Source organism: Betta splendens, chromosome 14 (genome assembly GCF_900634795.4).
Source record: "Betta splendens chromosome 14, fBetSpl5.4, whole genome shotgun sequence".
Lineage (NCBI taxonomy): Eukaryota > Metazoa > Chordata > Actinopteri > Anabantiformes > Osphronemidae > Betta > Betta splendens.
In genome coordinates, this window is record NC_040894.2 from 8,969,787 (window position 1) to 8,988,396 (window position 18,610).

An 18,610-nucleotide genomic window follows, 5' to 3' on the forward strand; every position below is an offset into this window, starting at 1 on the left:
ATAAAATGCTGCTAACACGTCTGTCCCAGTTATTGATCTATATTTGGTTCCATCAGATTTGCCCTGTGACGTCTGTCTCGCCTGTTGTTTCTGGTTTCAACGCTGAAGTCATCTGTTAACACCTCTCACTAGCAGTAACCAGCACTATCATCACATTTAAACCATTTGAAAGTAAACCTATCAGCTTATTCTTTATGTTATTATTATTATGACAACTAACTTTTTCAAAAATGTAGTAACAAGAATCTAACAAGTCTTACCTTACGGTTCCCAGTCAAGTCGTGCCAAACAGGTAAAGTATGGTCTTCCTGTTTGGTGAGTGTGTGTGTGTGTGTGTGTGGGGGGGGTGTGTGTTTGTGCGTATGAGCCTATGTGTGTGCTTGGCCGTGTTTGCGTAGGAAAGACTCAGCTGGTTTCCTTGGCAGTGGAAACATAAACTATGCAAATACAGCCAGAGGCTCCGCCCCTAGAGGTAAACGGCGGAAGAGCACGGACAGAGGAAGGAAGACAACCGTAACGTGTTTGCAGTGCACTCACTGCCATTAATATGGCGGGCCCCAAGGGTCACTAGAACGGCGTTTTTAAAACGCGTTTTGTCAGGTTGTGACGCGTCATGTCAGGTTGTGACGCGTCACGAGACGCGTCTTGGTTGTTTTCGAGACGCGTCACGAGACGCGTCTTGTTGGGTCGAGACGCGTCACGAGACGCGTCTCGTTTGGTCTATGCAAATTTTTCCCCGCCCATGTTTTCCCACCACCAATACATTCAAAGTGACTTGAGCCAATCACTGATGACTTGGAACAGTCAAAAGTAGTAGATGACTGATACTCACTGACAATGTGTAAACAGTAAAATAGAACTGAAAATAGCCCCTTCCTTGGCTATGTAAGAACATATTCACCAAGTGCTGTAGATAATAAAACAAGATAATAAAATAAAGCTAAAAGTTTTAAGCACATGCTTATATTAAGCACATGCATGCTTAAAATATGAGTTTATAATTTTTATTTTTATTTTAGAACATTCGGTGATTAAAAATAACATTAAAATATAAAAATTTTGTAATTAAACGCAAAGATTAGTCTCTAATGTCAACAAGAAGAGCCTCATCAAAAAATTGTTCATCATTAGGGGTCACTCCTATTCTTCTGTTTTGTGTGGTACACCGCGAGTTAGGGGATTGTGTGTGGGAATGACCATCAATGAGCAGTGCTTTGTGGGGTGTGTGAAGAGTGAATTGTGCTTGCTTTCTACAAAGGAAGTGCACCAAGAGGTGCCGTTAGTTTGTGTCTCATTACCTGTACAGTCTAACCTGAGCAGCAGACACATGAATGATATTGCCTGTAAATAAGTACAGGATTTAATTGGGCATTCAGTTAATTGGACTTGCTTGCAAGAAGAACTCTTAAAATAATTTAATGTATGTTCCTATAAAGTCTTCACCTTAGCCAAATGTGCATAGTTTAATAAAGAATGAAAATGCATCAGCCATCCTGTACGGTGTGGTCTGCTGGAGCAGCAGCATCACAGTGAGGGACAGGAAGAGACTGGACAGGATCATCAACAAGTCCAGCTCTGTCCTGGGCTGCACTCTGGACACGGTGCAGGAGGTGGGTGAGAGAAGGGTCCTGGCTAAACTGACATCCATCATGGACCAGGTCTCTCACCCACTGGAGGAGTCACTGTCTGCCCTGGAGAGCAGCTTCAGTAGTAGACTGATCCACCCTCGCTGTGTGAAGGAGAGATATCGTAGATCCTTCCTACCTGCTGCTGTCAGACTGTACAATCAGTACTGTATCAGTGGTTTATGTAGCAACCTGCTCTGCACAATATTTGTGTAAATCTGTGAACGATCATGTATATTGTTTCCGGTACAAATCTTATACCCATTACTGTGCAATAACCCTGCAATGACCTCATACTCACTCCAACTGTACTGCTTTGTACTGTGCCAACACAAACTGTTCTGTAGCTGTACTCTCGCTTATCTGTACTGCTGTTGTGAGAAGTAATTTCCCAACTGCAGGACTATTAAAAGGTTTTCTTATTCTTATTAAACTTTCGCCCCGGTGAAGTTACCTGCAAGTTCCCTCGTGGTAACTGGGCCAGATGTCAACCGTTCTGGACAGCAGCAGGTGACAGCAAAGGGCACAGGGACTTGAGTGGACCTACCTGAATCCATGGCTTGAACTTTCTTCACCGTTTTCATAAGTATCACTATGAATCTCTTAGTATGTATCACATGCATGTCATAGCGCGCAAATAAAGTGACAATGACAGTATCATAAATTAGCTGTATGCTTTGATAATATAGAAAATGACAAGCGATTGCTTCGGAGCAGTAGATTGTGTGTTTTTTGCAACCATCAACCTCTCCTGAATTTTCAGACGTAGCTTTTAACATAATAAATGCACTGCACTAGAACAGTTGTGTGGCTTTACTAACAGGACCAAAATATTTCCTGATGAACCATGTGTAATTCAAACCCACCAGATGTGCAAACCATCAAGAAGAAAAGCTTTAAAGTGAACTGAACTCTCTCATTAGTATTGACCTTAATGTCTGACCAAAAGTTGAATGATTTATCCACACACTCTTTGGTCCCTTACAGTAATAGGTTAACAAAATTACGACAAATGTTCTCAAAAGCAAATCTACAGGAAGGATCACAGTAGGAGCACAAAGCTGCAGTTGTAGCTGTTTAATGGAAGGGGCCGCAATCAGAACAAGACTCCTGTTGAATAGTCATCTGCCATGGCCAGTTGTGGTGAGTGGAGAGGTGGGGGGTTGGAAGAGGAGAACAGGTTGGAAACGTCCCGGTCCAGGAATTGAGTCATCTGCAGACAGGCAGAATTTAGGAAAAAAAAAATGCACAAGAGAAATCACAAAGTCATGACCCGAACAGCATCTATGTAATTGTGGTGGAAATTTCCCATAAAGAAGCAGATGAGAGAGTTGTCCTTTTGTGCGATATATTGAAATAATAAAGAAAATAAAAATAATGGGGAAAGCAAACAAAAAGCATGGATGTTGATCGTGCACATCAACAAACCAAAAACCAGCTGGGGAGATCAGTGCACACACCACGAAGGTGTGATGCAAAGAGCCCACGATCCGCAAGTTGCTTCTGCCTTTTAACCCCTTTCTCTGGCTCTGGTGGAATGTCTCTCTGCAGCAATGGAATTGTTCGTGCCACTTTATCTCGCTGTGAGTGAGAATATTTGCTTTCTCACTTCTGCATCATCATGTCTTGTTATCCAAATGAAGGAACACCGAGCTTCTAAGACAAGATGCATTCGCTTTAACAGCCTTGGGTCTGTTGGGGAGTCAGATAGGATGGAGCCAGAGTCCGGGTGTAAAAGACAAACATATATCGTAAATTATTAGTCAGTCAAATGGAACATCAGATGTTTAGACTTGATGTACGACAGGGCGCAAGAGATTAGTTGTTTGTTGTGTTTCAGTTCAGTATTGCACCTAACCAGCACATGACGACTGTGTTGGATAAGAAATAGCACAAAGGCCAAAATTTTCCAGTACAGTAATATAAACATGTAGGGGAAGGTTTCACATGTGTGACATAAATCTGTTTTATTTCATTGCCCTTAATAACCAAACAAAAGAAGTTTATATATCAAAAACATACGATTTTCAAAAGGTTTTAAATTTTCAAACGGGTCAATTTGAGTGGTAACATAACAGTATGGTTAAGCAAAGCTCTGTGTATCAAGGTGTCCATTAAACCAGCATAAATAGCAGCATACATAAGACAATGTTCAAAGTGATCTGTATTGCAGGAGATCTCACTACCCTTGCCACAGCTTGTTTAGTCTGCTAGCATCAGGAAGGAGAATTAGGAATCCACTACAGACTATAACCGGCAGTCCAGCATCACATACATGCATACTTACCTATTCTTTGACGTTTTGACAATGCAGCAGCATCACTGAGAGGCTGGACAGGCTCATCATGAAGTCCAGCAGGGTCCTGGTTTATGCTCCGGATACTATGCATGCGGTGGGAGAGAGAAGGGTCCTCTTGCTGAAACAGACAACAAATGACAGTCACACGGTTAGAAAACAGGTTATGGGAGAAGATGAGCCATGAAAGAACAAGCAAATCCCTGTCATGAAATGTGCTGGACTTATTATATATTATATATATATATATATATATATATATATATATATATATATATATATAAAATTGACTAAAGTGCTTTATATATGAGTAGTTAACAGTGCAGTGAGAACCATATCTGCAACCATGTACTAATTAAAATATAGAGAGTAAACACAAAGAGTAAACACATTGTAAAATACAGAGTAATAGTGCAAAAGCAAATAAATCTTTGTCTGCTTAAAAGCCAGTGAAATAAAAATATCAACTGGTATGAGTGTAAAACCTCTAAAGACAAAACATACAGAAGATAAGCGCATAATTCATAATGCTATGGTTTATATAGGAGCATGGTTTACATGTTGCAAGTTAGCAATTACAATAATACAGCAGTAAATAGGAACCTCCTGCATGCGTCATGTATCCCTACCATTCACTATTATTTATTGCTGTTACGATCAACAGTATCAACATCCTTGTCACCGTTTTCCCTGTTATAGTGGCATTGTTTGGTGCATAATAATCATTACTACTATGACCGTCTAAAGTTTTGGATACTTTGCTGATATTGTGTTTCTAGGCTAAGAATTAACATCTCTACGTGTGTCAACCTAATGCATTTCGAAAAGGGCTGTTTTTAAAAAAAGCAACGCTGACGTGTTTGTTCTGGACCACACTGTTAATTAGCACAGGTGTGCTCACAGCAAGAGCCTGTGCAGCTAGACAGAAAGCAAACTAATAACACGAGGCTCCACGCAAGAGCCGCTTTTCGTACATTTATGTTGCATTCTCGTGTTTGTGTTCTGTGACTGAAACAAGCGCAACCACGAATAAATTAGCAAACAACACCGAACCAAGCTAAGCCCAACGAGTTAGCATAAACGCAGCTAACAGCATACACATACATGTCACACACAGGTAACAGTTCTGATATCGTTCCTGTTCGTAAACGTGTTCCTACCTACAAAGTCGAAAATTATCCAAAGCACAAACGTTCAGCGCACTTCCAGCACACACACGGAGCTTCTCCGAACTAATGTCGCAGCGAAAAAAGCAAACTTTACCGGGCCAAACATGCGGCAAAGATCCCTTATTAGACAAAGATGAGAGCGAGCGCTCACACTGACACGCAATCGCGCTTACAGTACAGAAAGCCCACTCCGACAAACCTTTGGAGCTTTAATTTAATTTTTACTATTATTACTTACCTCCATCGCATCATGTTTATATCCAGTGCGCATGTGTCGTTATTTGAACTTTTATTGGTCCTCCTACGGGCTGCGGAGGACATTCGTCTTCTTCTTTTTTAACTTCCCGATCCACCAAAACATGTAAACAACTTCAACGTTCAATGGATTGTGAAGTACACAAACATAACGATAAAGTCATGTATTATTTTTAATATTCTTCTTTTTCGATTCATATTTAATTTGTGCAGCCACTGGCGTTCTGGCTGCACAAATTAAATATGAAATTTACTATAAATGCCTGCATACATGTTTGTTAAAACTTACTTAAATCTCTTCTTTATTCAATAGAAGGCTTTGGTGTTTGGTCTGTATGATAACCAGTTTACATTAGCCTTTGTTATTGTATACAATAATACAGATGTTGTTTGCTTTGTTTTTGCACTCTTGTGGCAGTAACTTCATAATTCCCTAAACAAAATAACTAATTTTTTTCAGTCTTAAATCTAAATAGGCTTTCACTGTAGATTATCATGTGATATTTGCAATATTCACCCATGTATAAGAATAGTGAACCATACAGTTTAACATAAATCAACAAGCTGTGTTATATTGTGCATTGCCATTTAGTGGAGTTCTTTTTAGCAAGGCTGTTCCTAATAGCTCACCTCCTTGCTTTTATAACTAATTTGATATGTCATATATGTTACCTGTGACCTGAGAAGTCATAAGGTGCTTTTGATTTACTGTAAAAATTATTATTATTATTATTATTATTATTATTATTATTATTATTATTATTATTATTATTATTATTATTATTATTATGCCATGTTAGCACTTCCTTTGAGTTTGGAAGTGCATCACATTGCACCCACAAAGAACCACAGCCACGTGCCTTTGGAGGAGTATGACACTTTGCCTCTCTGTGTGCTGAGAGGACAGCAGCTGACCGGCCTATTCTTCATTATGGAAAAGGCTCACAAAATTCAGGGGGTTAGGTAAGGCTCTGAATGGCATCAGCTCAGGAGCTCCAGACCTCCGTGTAAGGAGATATGTACCACATGAAAGGCTCTGCTAAGTCACTTGCCGACCACATAAAGAAGGCACTGACATGGCACCTGCTTTAACAGAGTACATTAGATAGGCAAACAATAACCACTCAGCTGGTGGTCTTCCATCCTAGCACACACTGAGCTGCACCGTCACTAAAAATGTTAACACACAAAATATCCCCAGTTTGGACTTTTAGAATCAGAATCTGAATCGGTTTTATTCTCCAGGTCTGCACAAGAAAAACATGGAAATGCCTCCGGTCTGACTCCATCTTTTTAAACCGAACATTAATTGTTAACACCTATTTACATAAGTTATTAGCATAGAAATAGTAAAATAAAATAGGATAGATAAAAAATTACTGACTCTGTGTCTGGTGGTTCTGGTGAGTATAGCTCTGTGAATCCTGCCAGAGGAAGGGAGTTTGTGTGTTGAACAGTTGAACAGTTTGTGTGTGGGGTGTGTGGGGTCAGCAGTGATGCTTGCTGCCCGTTTTCTGACTCTGGCCTGGTACAGATGCTCAATGGAAGGGAGTTCAGTCTGACCAGACCACCCGCTGCAGTCTGTGTCTTTCCTGTTTGGTGGCTGAACCAAAACCACACAGTGATGGAAAAGCAGAGGACAGGCTGGATGATGGCAGTATAGAAGTATAGAACAGCTCCTGGGGCAGTTTGAACTTCCTGAGCTGTCTCAAGAAGTACAACCTCTGCTGGGCCTTTTTGTGGACAGTGTAAGGGGGCCCAATTCAGGTCCTGTGAGAATGTGGACCCTAGGAACCTGAATGAGTCCACGGTAGGCAGTGTGTTTTTGTGGATTTGTGATGGGGAGGGGGGCAGGCGGTTCTTCCTGAAGTCCACTGTCATCTCCACAGTCTTGAGCGTGTTGAGCTCCATCTGCTTTTGAAATCCGTTTTAGTGGCAAATTTATGGACATCTGCTCATCACAGGGATGCAATCCTAACATTTGTGTTGGTGTTTATTACTGCTACCCCACAGTGAGAAGGTCTTGGGTTTCACAGTTGCTCCGTGGAGTTTGTAAATACTTCCTGTGTTTCCAGACACTACCCTTGGGGAGTAAAAATTGTCTATAGGTGTGAGTTGTTGTCTATATGTAACACTATGATAAACTGGCAATCTGGGTGTTCCCAACCTTTAATCTAATTGTCAGCGTATATAAGATCATGCATGCTCCCAACCCCTGTGAATTAGTGAGAGAGAACAACTGATATTTGCTATTATTTATTTTTTATTTTAGCTGTTATAACAACTAGAATGATAAATTATTTTCTTTTGCATACTTTCAGTTTTATAGTAGATCTCTTCATATAATTCTCCTCATATCTTTAAATCATTAATACTCATACAAAAATGTGTTTTAGAAACTTTTGTTGTGCCATTGATAGTCCCTTGTATGTTCTAAAACACAAACACTTTGCTTAAGATTTTTTTCATTGCCCAAAAAAATGATTTATTTAAAAACAGTTCACAGGATTAATAAAACCAGTTAATAAATCACAAAGTAGACTTCATTAATTGCCTAAATATTGAGTAGCAAAGGCACATATGTGTATAATGCTTTAGACATAGGACTAGTAAAACACAATACAAAAAATTAAACGACATACACTATAATGTAATTAAATACCACTTAATATAATACAGTCCATTAATTTGCTTGTGGTTGCCTTGGCTTTGTTTAACTAACATCATCACAGGATGGCATACTGGCTATGCATGTATAGCCATTCTCGATTGTGTTTGGCTGGCCATGCTTAATCCAGCTGTATAGTGTCGGCTGCTGACCAAGTTTGTTCCTGGAAAGCCCCCGCAGCAGCAGCAGCTACAGTTGTCTTCATGTTGCTACAAGTTGTGGTGCTGAGCATACACACAGTCCTGGAAGAGGAGATGGGTGTGCGGCAGTGGAGTGGTGGACTGTAATACCCAGTGGTGTAGCTGGTCAAGGAAGAAAACAGTTGGTTGATGACACTGGAAACGTGGCAAAGGGGGCAGACCCTGTTAGCAGATCCTCAAAGCCAAAAATTATATCAGCCCACTTCCCTACTCGAGCACTCTTCACTTGCCTGTGAGAGAAAACTGCAAGACACAGAAACACAGACTGTTATTGGGCGCTTCAGCTTACATTAAAACAAGACTTGCAGTGCAGTAAACAAAACGTGTTATTTTTTTCAGTACTCACCAATGGGACACAGGTCTCTGTCTCAAGGCTGCTCAGCATTGCCTTTCTAATAGCAATGCAATCTGAGGGATGACTGAACACAGTGCAACTGCTTGTGTACACTCTTGTACTGAAGCCTCTGCAGGTTTGTAATTTCTAAAGAGGGACTAGGCCAGCTTCAGGACATTTTGGTATCCTTAACTGCTCCTATTCCTAAAACGACAAACAAGAGTGACACAAGGGAGGAGGTTAAAAGTTGAGTTGTTAGACTTATCACTGAAAACTTCACTCACTCATCTACCAATACTTCTTCACATTCCAGTCACAGATATGCTGGAGGTGGCAAAAAGAGTGGTTTACCCTAGACCAGACAGAGAACCACTCACTACCGCACCTACAGAATATTTGTAATCTCCACTAACCTCAACTACAACCTAACCTGACATTTCTGTCATAGATTTTTTTTCTGAAAAGCAGTCACACACCTGTGTACAGACCTGTATACAGGCTTGGTGAAATCCTTGATCAGTTGAAAGGACAAGTTTCAGATGCTCAGTCTACCAACCTGGAGCGCTTGTAAGCACTACATATGTCTATATAACAATTACCTGACCGCTCCACTTCTTCTGCTTCCTAGTGAGGGCTGCCTATAAGGACACAGCTAGAAAATATGAAAAAAACAGCAAAAAAAGACAACACAATTACTAATACGTACTTTGTGTGTGGGAGCATCAGTTGGGTTATGCATGGTACACAGCCTCAGCACCATCAACAGGTTGAATAGACATCTGTGGCACACAATTTCTCTCACCCTCCCTCATCTGTGGGTTCCACCTTAATAATTTAAGAAACAGTGAAGCACATACATATATATCAAGTAAATATAATAATCCAGACATTTAGTCAGCTATAAATAGTACTGCCCGCTCTTTATCTTTGTAAAAACAAAGAATTCTATTTAGGAGGAGAAACAAAATCTCAGTAACTGACTACTACTACTACTTATTTCATTACAAATTAATGGAGGTATTCGAATCACTTCACATATGTAATTTAAGAACAAAAGCGCTCACTGTGTGCCCAGTGTTCAGAATCTGACATGGTCCCATTTCAGTCTAAACACAGTGTAAGAAATCTGTAAAGACATATTATGGTACTTGGTTAAATTCAAGCTAACTCAACTTAATTCTTTCTAACTGCGCATCTTTTCGTTGAAACCGACAATGTTTAGACACTACATTTGTTACCAGGCTGGACCTTAAGTTTCATTGAAACATTCCAACTGGCAAGTGATTGTTGCGGCTGTAGACTGTTGACTACTGTTCTGACTTTCATTTTAACCGGCACTATGGAATAACTATAAAGCACGCATTTATTTAATGCCACCGCATTGCAGTCTTCGTATCGAGTTCAGTTTTAGATATTAAACTATTTACAATGCAGCAAAGTTACACAGGGGACTCACATCAATGGCGAGTAATACACAGGGTAAAGTGCAGACTATGACGCCCTAATTCAGTGTTTTAAGAAGGAAAACGCAACAGACCTTGAGACGAACTTGCCCTTTGTTGTCCTGGAAGCGTTGTCGAAAACTTTCTTCTTCTTTTTTGCTTTTCTTTATGGGCAGTTTGCGTTAGACAAATTGCGCACCATCGCCACCTTCTGTCCCGTACCAAAATGTGGTAAATTTACTTGTTGATGTATGCAAATCTTCGCTGCTTCTGCTTGTACTAATTCTTTTTTTTTTCCTATTATTAAATCCAATTGACTGTTGATAAACACCTTCATAATTTAACTATTTGTGTTAATCAGAGAAAATACAAAGCGAAAATCTAAATCCTAAACTAACAGCACTTCCGTGAATTTGAGTATATTAAGTGGATCGAAGGAGAGTAGAAGAAGGTAGAGGGCGGTAAATGAAGTTTAAGGGTGCTCGACGCTCCAAGGATAAGAAGAAGAAGAAACACCAGAGTTAAAGAAGAAGAAAAAGAAGACGAATGTCCTCCACAGTCTTTAGGAGGACCAATAAAAGTTCAAACAACGACACATGCGCACTGGATATTAACATGATGCGATGGAGGTAAGTAATAATAGTAAAAATTAAATTAAAGCTCCAAAAGTTTGTCGGAGTGGGCTTTCTGTACTGTAAGCGCGATTGCGTGTCAGTGTGAGCGCTCGCTCTCATCTTTGTCTAATAAGGGATCTTTGCCGCATGTTTGGCCCGGTAAAGTTTGCTTTTTTCGCTGCGACATTAGTTCGGAGAAGCTCCGTGTGTGTGCTGGAAGTGCGCTGAACGTTTGTGCTTTGGATAATTTTCGACTTTGTAGGTAGGAACACGTTTACGAACAGGAACAATATCAGAACTGTTACCTGTGTGTGACATGTATGTGTATGCTGTTAGCTGCGTTTATGCTAACTCGTTGGGCTTAGCTTGGTTCGGTGTTGTTTGCTAATTTATTCGTGGTTGCGCTTGTTTCAGTCACAGAACACAAACACGAGAATGCAACATAAATGTACGAAAAGCGGCTCTTGCGTGGAGCCTCGTGTTATTAGTTTGCTTTCTGTCTAGCTGCACAGGCTCTTGCTGTGAGCACACCTGTGCTAATTAACAGTGTGGTCCAGAACAAACACGTCAGCGTTGCTTTTTTTAAAAACAGCCCTTTTCGAAATGCATTAGGTTGACACACGTAGAGATGTTAATTCTTAGCCTAGAAACACAATATCAGCAAAGTATCCAAAACTTTAGACGGTCATAGTAGTAATGATTATTATGCACCAAACAATGCCACTATAACAGGGAAAACGGTGACAAGGATGTTGATACTGTTGATCGTAACAGCAATAAATAATAGTGAATGGTAGGGATACATGACGCATGCAGGAGGTTCCTATTTACTGCTGTATTATTGTAATTGCTAACTTGCAACATGTAAACCATGCTCCTATATAAACCATAGCATTATGAATTATGCGCTTATCTTCTGTATGTTTTGTCTTTAGAGGTTTTACACTCATACCAGTTGATATTTTTATTTCACTGGCTTTTAAGCAGACAAAGATTTATTTGCTTTTGCACTATTACTCTGTATTTTACAATGTGTTTACTCTTTGTGTTTACTCTCTATATTTTAATTAGTACATGGTTGCAGATATGGTTCTCACTGCACTGTTAACTACTCATATATAAAGCACTTTAGTCAATTTTATATATATATATATATATATATATATATATATATAATATATAATAAGTCCAGCACATTTCATGACAGGGATTTGCTTGTTCTTTCATGGCTCATCTTCTCCCATAACCTGTTTTCTAACCGTGTGACTGTCATTTGTTGTCTGTTTCAGCAAGAGGACCCTTCTCTCTCCCACCGCATGCATAGTATCCGGAGCATAAACCAGGACCCTGCTGGACTTCATGATGAGCCTGTCCAGCCTCTCAGTGATGCTGCTGCATTGTCAAAACGTCAAAGAATAGGTAAGTATGCATGTATGTGATGCTGGACTGCCGGTTATAGTCTGTAGTGGATTCCTAATTCTCCTTCCTGATGGTAGCAGACTAAACAAGCTGTGGCAAGGATAGTGAGATCTCCTGCAATACAGATCGCTTTGAACATTGTCTTATGTATGCTGCTATAGGTTTAATGGACACCTTGATACACAGAGCTTTGCTTAACCATACTGTTATGTTACCACTCAAATTGACCCGTTTAAAAATTTAAAACCTTTTGAAAATCGTATGTTTTTGGTATATAAACTTCTTTTGTTTGTTTATTAAGGGCAATGAAATAAAACAGATTTATGTCACACATGTGAAACCTTCCCCTACATGTTTATATTACTGTACTGGAAAATTTTGGCCTTTGTGCTATTTCTTATCCAACACAGTCGTCCTGTGCTGGTAAGGTGCAATACTGAACTGAAACACAACAAACAACTAATCTCTTGCGCCCTGTCGTACATCAAGTCTAAACATCTGATGTTCCATTTGACTGACTAATAATTAATGATATATGTTTGTCTTTTACACCCGGACTCTGGCTCCATCCTATCTGACTCCCCACCAGACCCAAGGCTGTTAAAACGAATGCATCTTGTCTTGGAAGCTCGGTGTTCCTTCATTTGGATAACAAGACATGATGGTGCAGAAGTGAGAAAGCAAATATTCTCACTCACAGCGAGATAAAGTGGCACGAACAATTCCATTGCTGCAGAGAGACATTCCACCAGAGCCAGAGAAAGGGGTTAAAAGGCAGAAGCAACTTGCGGATCGTGGGCTCTTTGCATCACACCTTCGTGGTGTGTGCACTGATCTCCCCAGCTGGTTTTTGGTTTGTTGATGTGCACGATCAACATCCATGCTTTTTGTTTGCTTTCCCTATTATTTTTATTTTCTTTATTATTTCCATAAATCGCACAAAAGGACAACTCTCTCATCTGCTTCTTTATGGGAAATTTCCACCACAATTACATAGATGCTGTTCGGGTCATGACTTTGTGATTTCTCTTGTGCATTTTTTTTTCCTAAATTCTGCCTGTCTGCAGATGACTCCATTCCTGGACCGGGACGTTTCCAACCTGTTCTCCTCTTCCAACCCCCCACCTCTCCACTCACCACAACTGGCCATGGCAGATGACTATTCAACAGGAGTCTTGTTCTGATTGCGGCCCCTTCCATTAAACAGCTACAACTGCAGCTTTGTGCTCCTACTGTGATCCTTCCTGTAGATTTGCTTTTGAGAACATTTGTCGTAATTTTGTTGACCTATTACTGTAAGGGACCAAAGAGTGTGTGGATAAATCATTCAACTTTTGGTCAGACATTAAGGTCAATACTAATGAGAGAGTTTAGTTCACTTTAAAGCTTTTCTTCTTGATGGTTTGCACATCTGGTGGGTTTGAATTACACATGGTTCACCAGGAAATATTTTGGTCCTGTTAGTAAAGCCACACAACTGTTCTAGTGCAGTGTATTTATTATGTTAAAAGCTACATGTCTGAAAATTCAGGAGAGGTTGATGGTTGCAAAAAAGACACAATCTACTGCTCCGAAGCAATCGCTTGTCATTTTCTATATTATCAAAGCATACAGCTAATTTATGATACTGTCATTGTCACTTTATTTGCGCGCTATGACATGCATGTGATACAAACTAAGAGATTCATAGTGATACTTATGAAAACGGTGAAGAAAGTTCAAGCCATGGATTCAGGTAGGTCCACTCAAGTCCCTGTGCCCTTTGCTGTCACCTGCTGCTGTCCAGAACGGTTGACATCTGGCCCAGTTACCACGAGGGAACTTGCAGGTAACTTCACCGGGGCGAAAGTTTAATAAGAATAAGAAAACCTTTAATAGTCCTGCAGTTGGGAAATTACTTCTCATAACAGCAGTACAGATAAGCGAGAGTACAGCTACAGAACAGTTTGTGTTGGCACAGTACAAAGCAGTACAGTTGGAGTGAGAATGAGGTCATTGCAGGGTTATTGCACAGTAATGGGTATAAGATTTGTACCGGTAACAATATACATGATCGTTTACAGATTTACACAAATGTTGTGCAGAGCAGGTTGCTACATAAACCACTGATACAGTACTAATTGTACAGTCTGACAGCAGCAGGTAGGAAGGATCTACGATATCTCTCCTTCACACAGCGAGGGTGGATCAGTCTGCTACTGAAGCTGCTCTCCAGAGCAGACAGTGAGTCTTCCAGTGGGTCAGAGTCCTGGTCCATGATGGATGTCAGTTTAGCCAGGACCCTTCTCTCACCCACCTCCTGCACCGTGTCCAGACTGCAGCCCAGGACAGAGCTGGACTTGTTGATGATCCTTTCCAGTCTCTTCCTGTCCCTCACTGTGATGCTGCTGCTCCAGCAGACCACACCGTACAGGATGGCCAATGCATTTTCATTCTTTAATGAACTATGCACATTTGGCTAAGGTGAAGACTTTATAGTTTATAACAACATACATTAAATTATTTTAGGAGTCCTTTTTGCAAGCAAGTCCAATTAACTGAATGCCCAATTAAATCCAGGCAATATCATTCATGTGTCTGCTGCTCAGATTACACTGTGCAGGTAAAGACACACAAAATAACAGCACCTCTTGGTGCACTTCTTTTGTAGAAACCAACCACAACTTACTCTTCACACACCCCACAAAGCACTGCTCATTGATGGTCATTCCCACACACAATCCCCTAACTCGCGGTGTACCACACAAAACAGAAGAATAGGAGTCACTCCCTAATGGTCACTCCTTCTTCCCTAATGATGAACAATTTTTTGATGAGGCTCTTTTTGTTGACATTAGAGACTAATCTTTGCGTTTAATTTCAAAATTTTTATATTTTAATGTTATTTTTAATCACAGAATGCTCTAAAATAAAAATTATAAATTCATATTGTAAGCATGTGCTTAAAACTTTTAGCTTTATTTTATTATCTTGTTTTATTATCTACAGCACTTGGTGAATATGTTCTTACATAGCCAAGGAAGGGGCTATTTTCAGTTCTATTTTACTGTTTACACATTGTCAGTGAGTATCAGTCATCTACTACTTTTGACTGTTCCAAGTCATCAGTGATTGGCTCAAGTCACTTTGAATGTATTGGTGGTGGGAAAACATGGGCGGGGAAAAATTTGCATAGACCAAACGAGACGCGTCTCGTGACGCGTATTGACCCAACAAGACGCGTCTCGTGACGCGTCTCGTAAACAACCAAGACGCGTCTCGTGACGCGTCACAACCTGACATGACGCGTCACAACATGACAAAACGCGTTACGAGACGCGTCACAATCTGACAAAACGCGTTTTAAAAACGCCGTTCTTTTGACCCTCTTGGCTTGCCATACCATGACACCTAGAGGCTGAATGCATGTGGCAGGACGCAGGTTAACGCAGCCTAAGGAATGTGCTGCTAAGAGAGCCGAGCGCCGTCTTGTTTGAGCCGGGGTGAGTCCTGGAGAAAGGCAAAGGTCCAGTCATAAACAGGGGTCTGTCCACCCGGGGCCCACTCTCCACCCCCTCCATCCTGTTTACCTGCTCCATAGGTTTGAAAGAAGCTCTGTGTGCTTGTGTGGGAGTGGGGGGGCACAAAGTCAGACTGCCTTCTACAAAGAGCCGTGTGGACTCTCCTCAGCCATAAAGTGAGAGCGTCACTCACACGCAGACATGCGCTGCAGACTGTGGCTTGCCCTGTCGGCGTGGCTCCTGCTGCCGGCCTCCGACGCTGGAAGGCACATGCCTAAACTGTCCGACAAGAAGCTCTGCGCCGATGCCGAATGCAGCCGTAAGTACCGCGCTCGCCAACTTGAAGGTTCACTTCAGGCCGTAATGAAGTCCTGCCACCGGTCCCTGTTGACAGATCCCATCCTCATAGCGCGTGCGCTGCAGGACTACTACCCTGGAGACTGCAGATTCATCCCCATCAGACAGGGGCAGCTTGTCTATGTTTATGCAATGCTGAAAGACAGAGGGAATCTCTTCTGGGCGGGCAGTGTGAGTAACATATGTTTATGGAGTATTACCTATTGTTTTTAAATGCTTTTCAAAAGCCCCTAAAGGCAGACGCTCATATTCACATCTGTATGAGCAGGTTATGTTCTGCCTGTGTGCAGGTACAAGACTCCTATTATGGGCAGCAAGAGGCTCGCATTGGCCACTTTCCCAGCAGCGTCGTGGAGGAGACACATCCTCTCATGCCAGCCTCTACTGAGGTCCACACTACTGTAGGTGAACACCCACATCTATTAGCATAAAATAATCACTGCCTTCTCCTGAGTCTTTTTCTGCTCCTATTTCCAGGAATGGGACTTCTACTGTTTCTGATGTTGCTACAGTCAACTAAGAGAGCAACCTTCACGCTACATTATGACTTATTATAAGACTGTTGACAAAAGATCTACAGGTCTCTGTGTGTGTGCACTATTAGGAATATATCACATTATGTTAGACTCATATTTTACTGACCTATAATAGCTGTAATACCTTGTTAAATCTGTTTGTAGATATTAATGTTTATTAAATAATATGCTAATAAAGAAATGTACGCTTCAATATTTCTTCCACACCACACTGAATGTATTCCTGCAGACATACAGTATGTGTTTAAACAAATCATACAAGGAAATTAATAATTGATTGAATAAAATAAAAAGATTTTTTTCTTTTTTAGCTTGAATTCTCTTTATGAATATCTTTTAAAAGTCTCTAAATGGACTTAATGGAAAAATTAAACCTGCTTTTATGTTAATGCTTACTTTCTGTAGCATACCATCCTTTTGTGATTATCATAATTATTCGGCAAGAAACATAAATTATTATCCAAATATTTCAAGGGACTGCAAAGTGTTACTGCAGTTCTTTAAACAGAAGACACACAAAGACAACGGGACCAGAGTTTCAGGGTTTATTCTATCTTGTGTTTTTGTGTTAATATGCTGGAGAGTTGTTGCCAATAGAAGAGGATAATGTCGAGAGGCAGCTCTTGCATCTACAAGCACTAATGCACTTACCCTCACACACATACAAACACATTATCCTTAGCAGCTCAGAGTCGATGCTCCCCAGTGTTAAAGGAGCCCAGTGATAAAAGCAGTCCTTCTCCCAGAACATGTATCAGCACCTCCCTGTCCACCGCTGTCCCTCCTGCTCATTCACTCTTTTTTTCCTGTCAACGCAATACAGACCTGGTCCCGAGTCCTTTGATAACATTTAAAACGCCTCCAGAGTCCTTTCTATTAAACATACAGCAATCGATGCTTTTTCTCATATAATCTAAACAAACTACAGGCGTCCTTCCTCACACCCACCCTGACACTAACAACAACGTCAGCCTGTCACCATGTGAACACATCTTCACGTTTCCGCTACCTCAAATTGATCAGGTGCAAGCTAGTTTCAGTTTATTTGTCTCAAGAACTTCCACTTATGTCACTACAGGGCCAGTGAACACATCATGCCCTTAACGTCTCATTTCTATACAAGGTATTTTTTATTACGTTTGGCCGTCATGATAGCAAAGCGGGTTTACTAGGCTGCAGCTCACCAGTGCACCCGCCACACAGAGAGACAGAGCTACCATATTAGTGTTGGTGAGACATGAGGGTTAGACGTTAGACGTTTATGATTAGCCTATACGTGTGCGGGGCTGCCAAACTAACTAGCAGGTTAGTTTAACCGGGTCAGTGGTGTTAGTCTTGCCTCTGCTCTACATTTTCCGTTTCTGTGCTCCGTCTTCACAGGTAATAGGGATGCTGCGCTCCTGGCCGGCGGATGCTCGAGGTGCGGTGATCGTCAGCACGCCGTCGTGTGACAGACTGGAGGTGACGTCGGCGGCCGAGACGCCGGAAGGAAGCCTGTACTTCCTCACGAACTCCCTTGCCACGAAACCGTGGTCGTCCTGAAACAGAATCGGGTGCGTCAGCAAAGCGTGGCCATGTGCATCGCCGCCGATTCACGTAGTGTGGTCTGCCTGACCTGCCTGTCCTCATGTCTGGCGTGCACCGTGATGAATTTGTCGCTGACGTGAACAGACAGCTCCTCAGGGGAGAAATGCTTTACATCCAGGTAAATGACAAAGCAGTCCTTTTCCATGTGCATCTACACAGACGGTGCACGTGTTAATGAGAAATAGGTCAAAGGTCATACGCTGTAGATCTAAACTATACAGAGATTGACAACAGAATAGTCAAGAAATAGAAGGTGCACTGTACCTCACTGAGACCATTTTCAGGCCAGTTGAACCAGCGCGTGAACAAAGGACGCATCCAGGGAAAGGACCAGGAGAAGGGCCACATCAGGGGCCAGTCCGTGAGAGGCTCAGTCAAGGAGAGGTCGGGCAGCCGATGCGGAAAGGCCCTCCGATACCAGGGGTACTGGATGGGGATATCCATGATGAGCTGTCAGAAGTAATGAAAAATGAGGTTCTCGGTTTCACTTGGGTGCTGCTGTGCTCTTCTACTCTACATTTATAGGCCTTTCCCTCCCATCGCTTTTAGGTTCTGCCTCTGGTCACATCCTTTGCTGCTCCCTCCCCTTCACCCCCCCCCCCCCCCCC

General features: G+C 41.5%; 2 protein-coding genes and 1 long non-coding RNA gene across 6 annotated transcripts; 1 reads left to right on the plus strand and 2 right to left on the minus strand.

Annotated features, from left to right (window-relative positions):
- Nucleotides 1-33: 33 nt before the first annotated feature.
- Nucleotides 34-16,758, plus strand: mia (MIA SH3 domain containing). Of its 2 annotated transcripts, none has more exons than XM_029174282.3 (5): nucleotides 34-292; nucleotides 15,692-15,841; nucleotides 15,917-16,050; nucleotides 16,170-16,280; nucleotides 16,357-16,749. In XM_029174282.3, exons 2-5 carry the CDS (start codon nucleotides 15,724-15,726, stop codon nucleotides 16,378-16,380), a joined length of 387 nt encoding a protein of 128 aa, XP_029030115.1. In that variant the 5' UTR covers nucleotides 34-292; nucleotides 15,692-15,723; the 3' UTR covers nucleotides 16,381-16,749. The 2 variants fall into 2 exon arrangements, with proteins under 2 accessions (XP_029030115.1, XP_029030117.1); XM_029174284.3 differs by having other exon boundaries at nucleotides 177-292; nucleotides 15,932-16,050; nucleotides 16,357-16,758.
- Nucleotides 7,805-10,330, minus strand: LOC114869795 (uncharacterized). 3 transcript variants are annotated; one of them, XR_003788217.3, is made up of 5 exons: nucleotides 10,085-10,330; nucleotides 9,612-9,673; nucleotides 9,254-9,372; nucleotides 8,560-8,751; nucleotides 7,805-8,456 (listed from the first exon to the last, which is right to left on the minus strand). It is a non-coding gene; the product is annotated as an uncharacterized LOC114869795 (long non-coding RNA). The 3 variants fall into 3 exon arrangements; XR_003788216.3 differs by lacking the exon at nucleotides 9,612-9,673; XR_008696607.1 differs by lacking the exon at nucleotides 10,085-10,330 and having other exon boundaries at nucleotides 9,254-10,066.
- A 188-nt stretch (nucleotides 16,759-16,946) lies between the features above and the next one.
- On the minus strand, nucleotides 16,947-18,567 carry LOC114869792 (alpha-crystallin A chain-like). Its single transcript, XM_029174281.3, has 3 exons — nucleotides 18,267-18,567; nucleotides 18,031-18,153; nucleotides 16,947-17,953 (listed from the first exon to the last, which is right to left on the minus strand). The coding sequence occupies exons 1-3, from the start codon at nucleotides 18,444-18,446 to the stop codon at nucleotides 17,762-17,764; spliced, it is 495 nt and encodes a 164-aa protein (XP_029030114.1). The 5' UTR covers nucleotides 18,447-18,567; the 3' UTR covers nucleotides 16,947-17,761.
- Nucleotides 18,568-18,610: the final 43 nt, after the last annotated feature.

What these genes read in the sequence shown, in the direction of transcription:
- mia (XM_029174282.3), top strand. Translation starts at nt 15,724, where the DNA reads ATGCGCTGCAGACTGTGGCTTGCCCTGTCGGCGTGGCTCCTGCTGCCG. An exon ending in ATCTCTTCTGGGCGGGCAGT is followed by an intron (nt 16,051 to 16,169) that starts GTGAGTAACATA and finishes GCCTGTGTGCAG; the next exon opens with GTACAAGACTCCTATTATGG. An exon ending in CTACTGAGGTCCACACTACT is followed by an intron (nt 16,281 to 16,356) that starts GTAGGTGAACAC and finishes TCCTATTTCCAG; the next exon opens with GAATGGGACTTCTACTGTTT.
- LOC114869792 (XM_029174281.3), bottom strand. Translation starts at nt 18,446, where the DNA reads ATGGATATCCCCATCCAGTACCCCTGGTATCGGAGGGCCTTTCCGCAT. An exon ending in CTGAAAATGGTCTCAGTGAG is followed by an intron (nt 18,154 to 18,266) that starts GTACAGTGCACC and finishes CCGTCTGTGTAG; the next exon opens with ATGCACATGGAAAAGGACTG. An exon ending in CCAGACATGAGGACAGGCAG is followed by an intron (nt 17,954 to 18,030) that starts GTCAGGCAGACC and finishes ATTCTGTTTCAG; the next exon opens with GACGACCACGGTTTCGTGGC.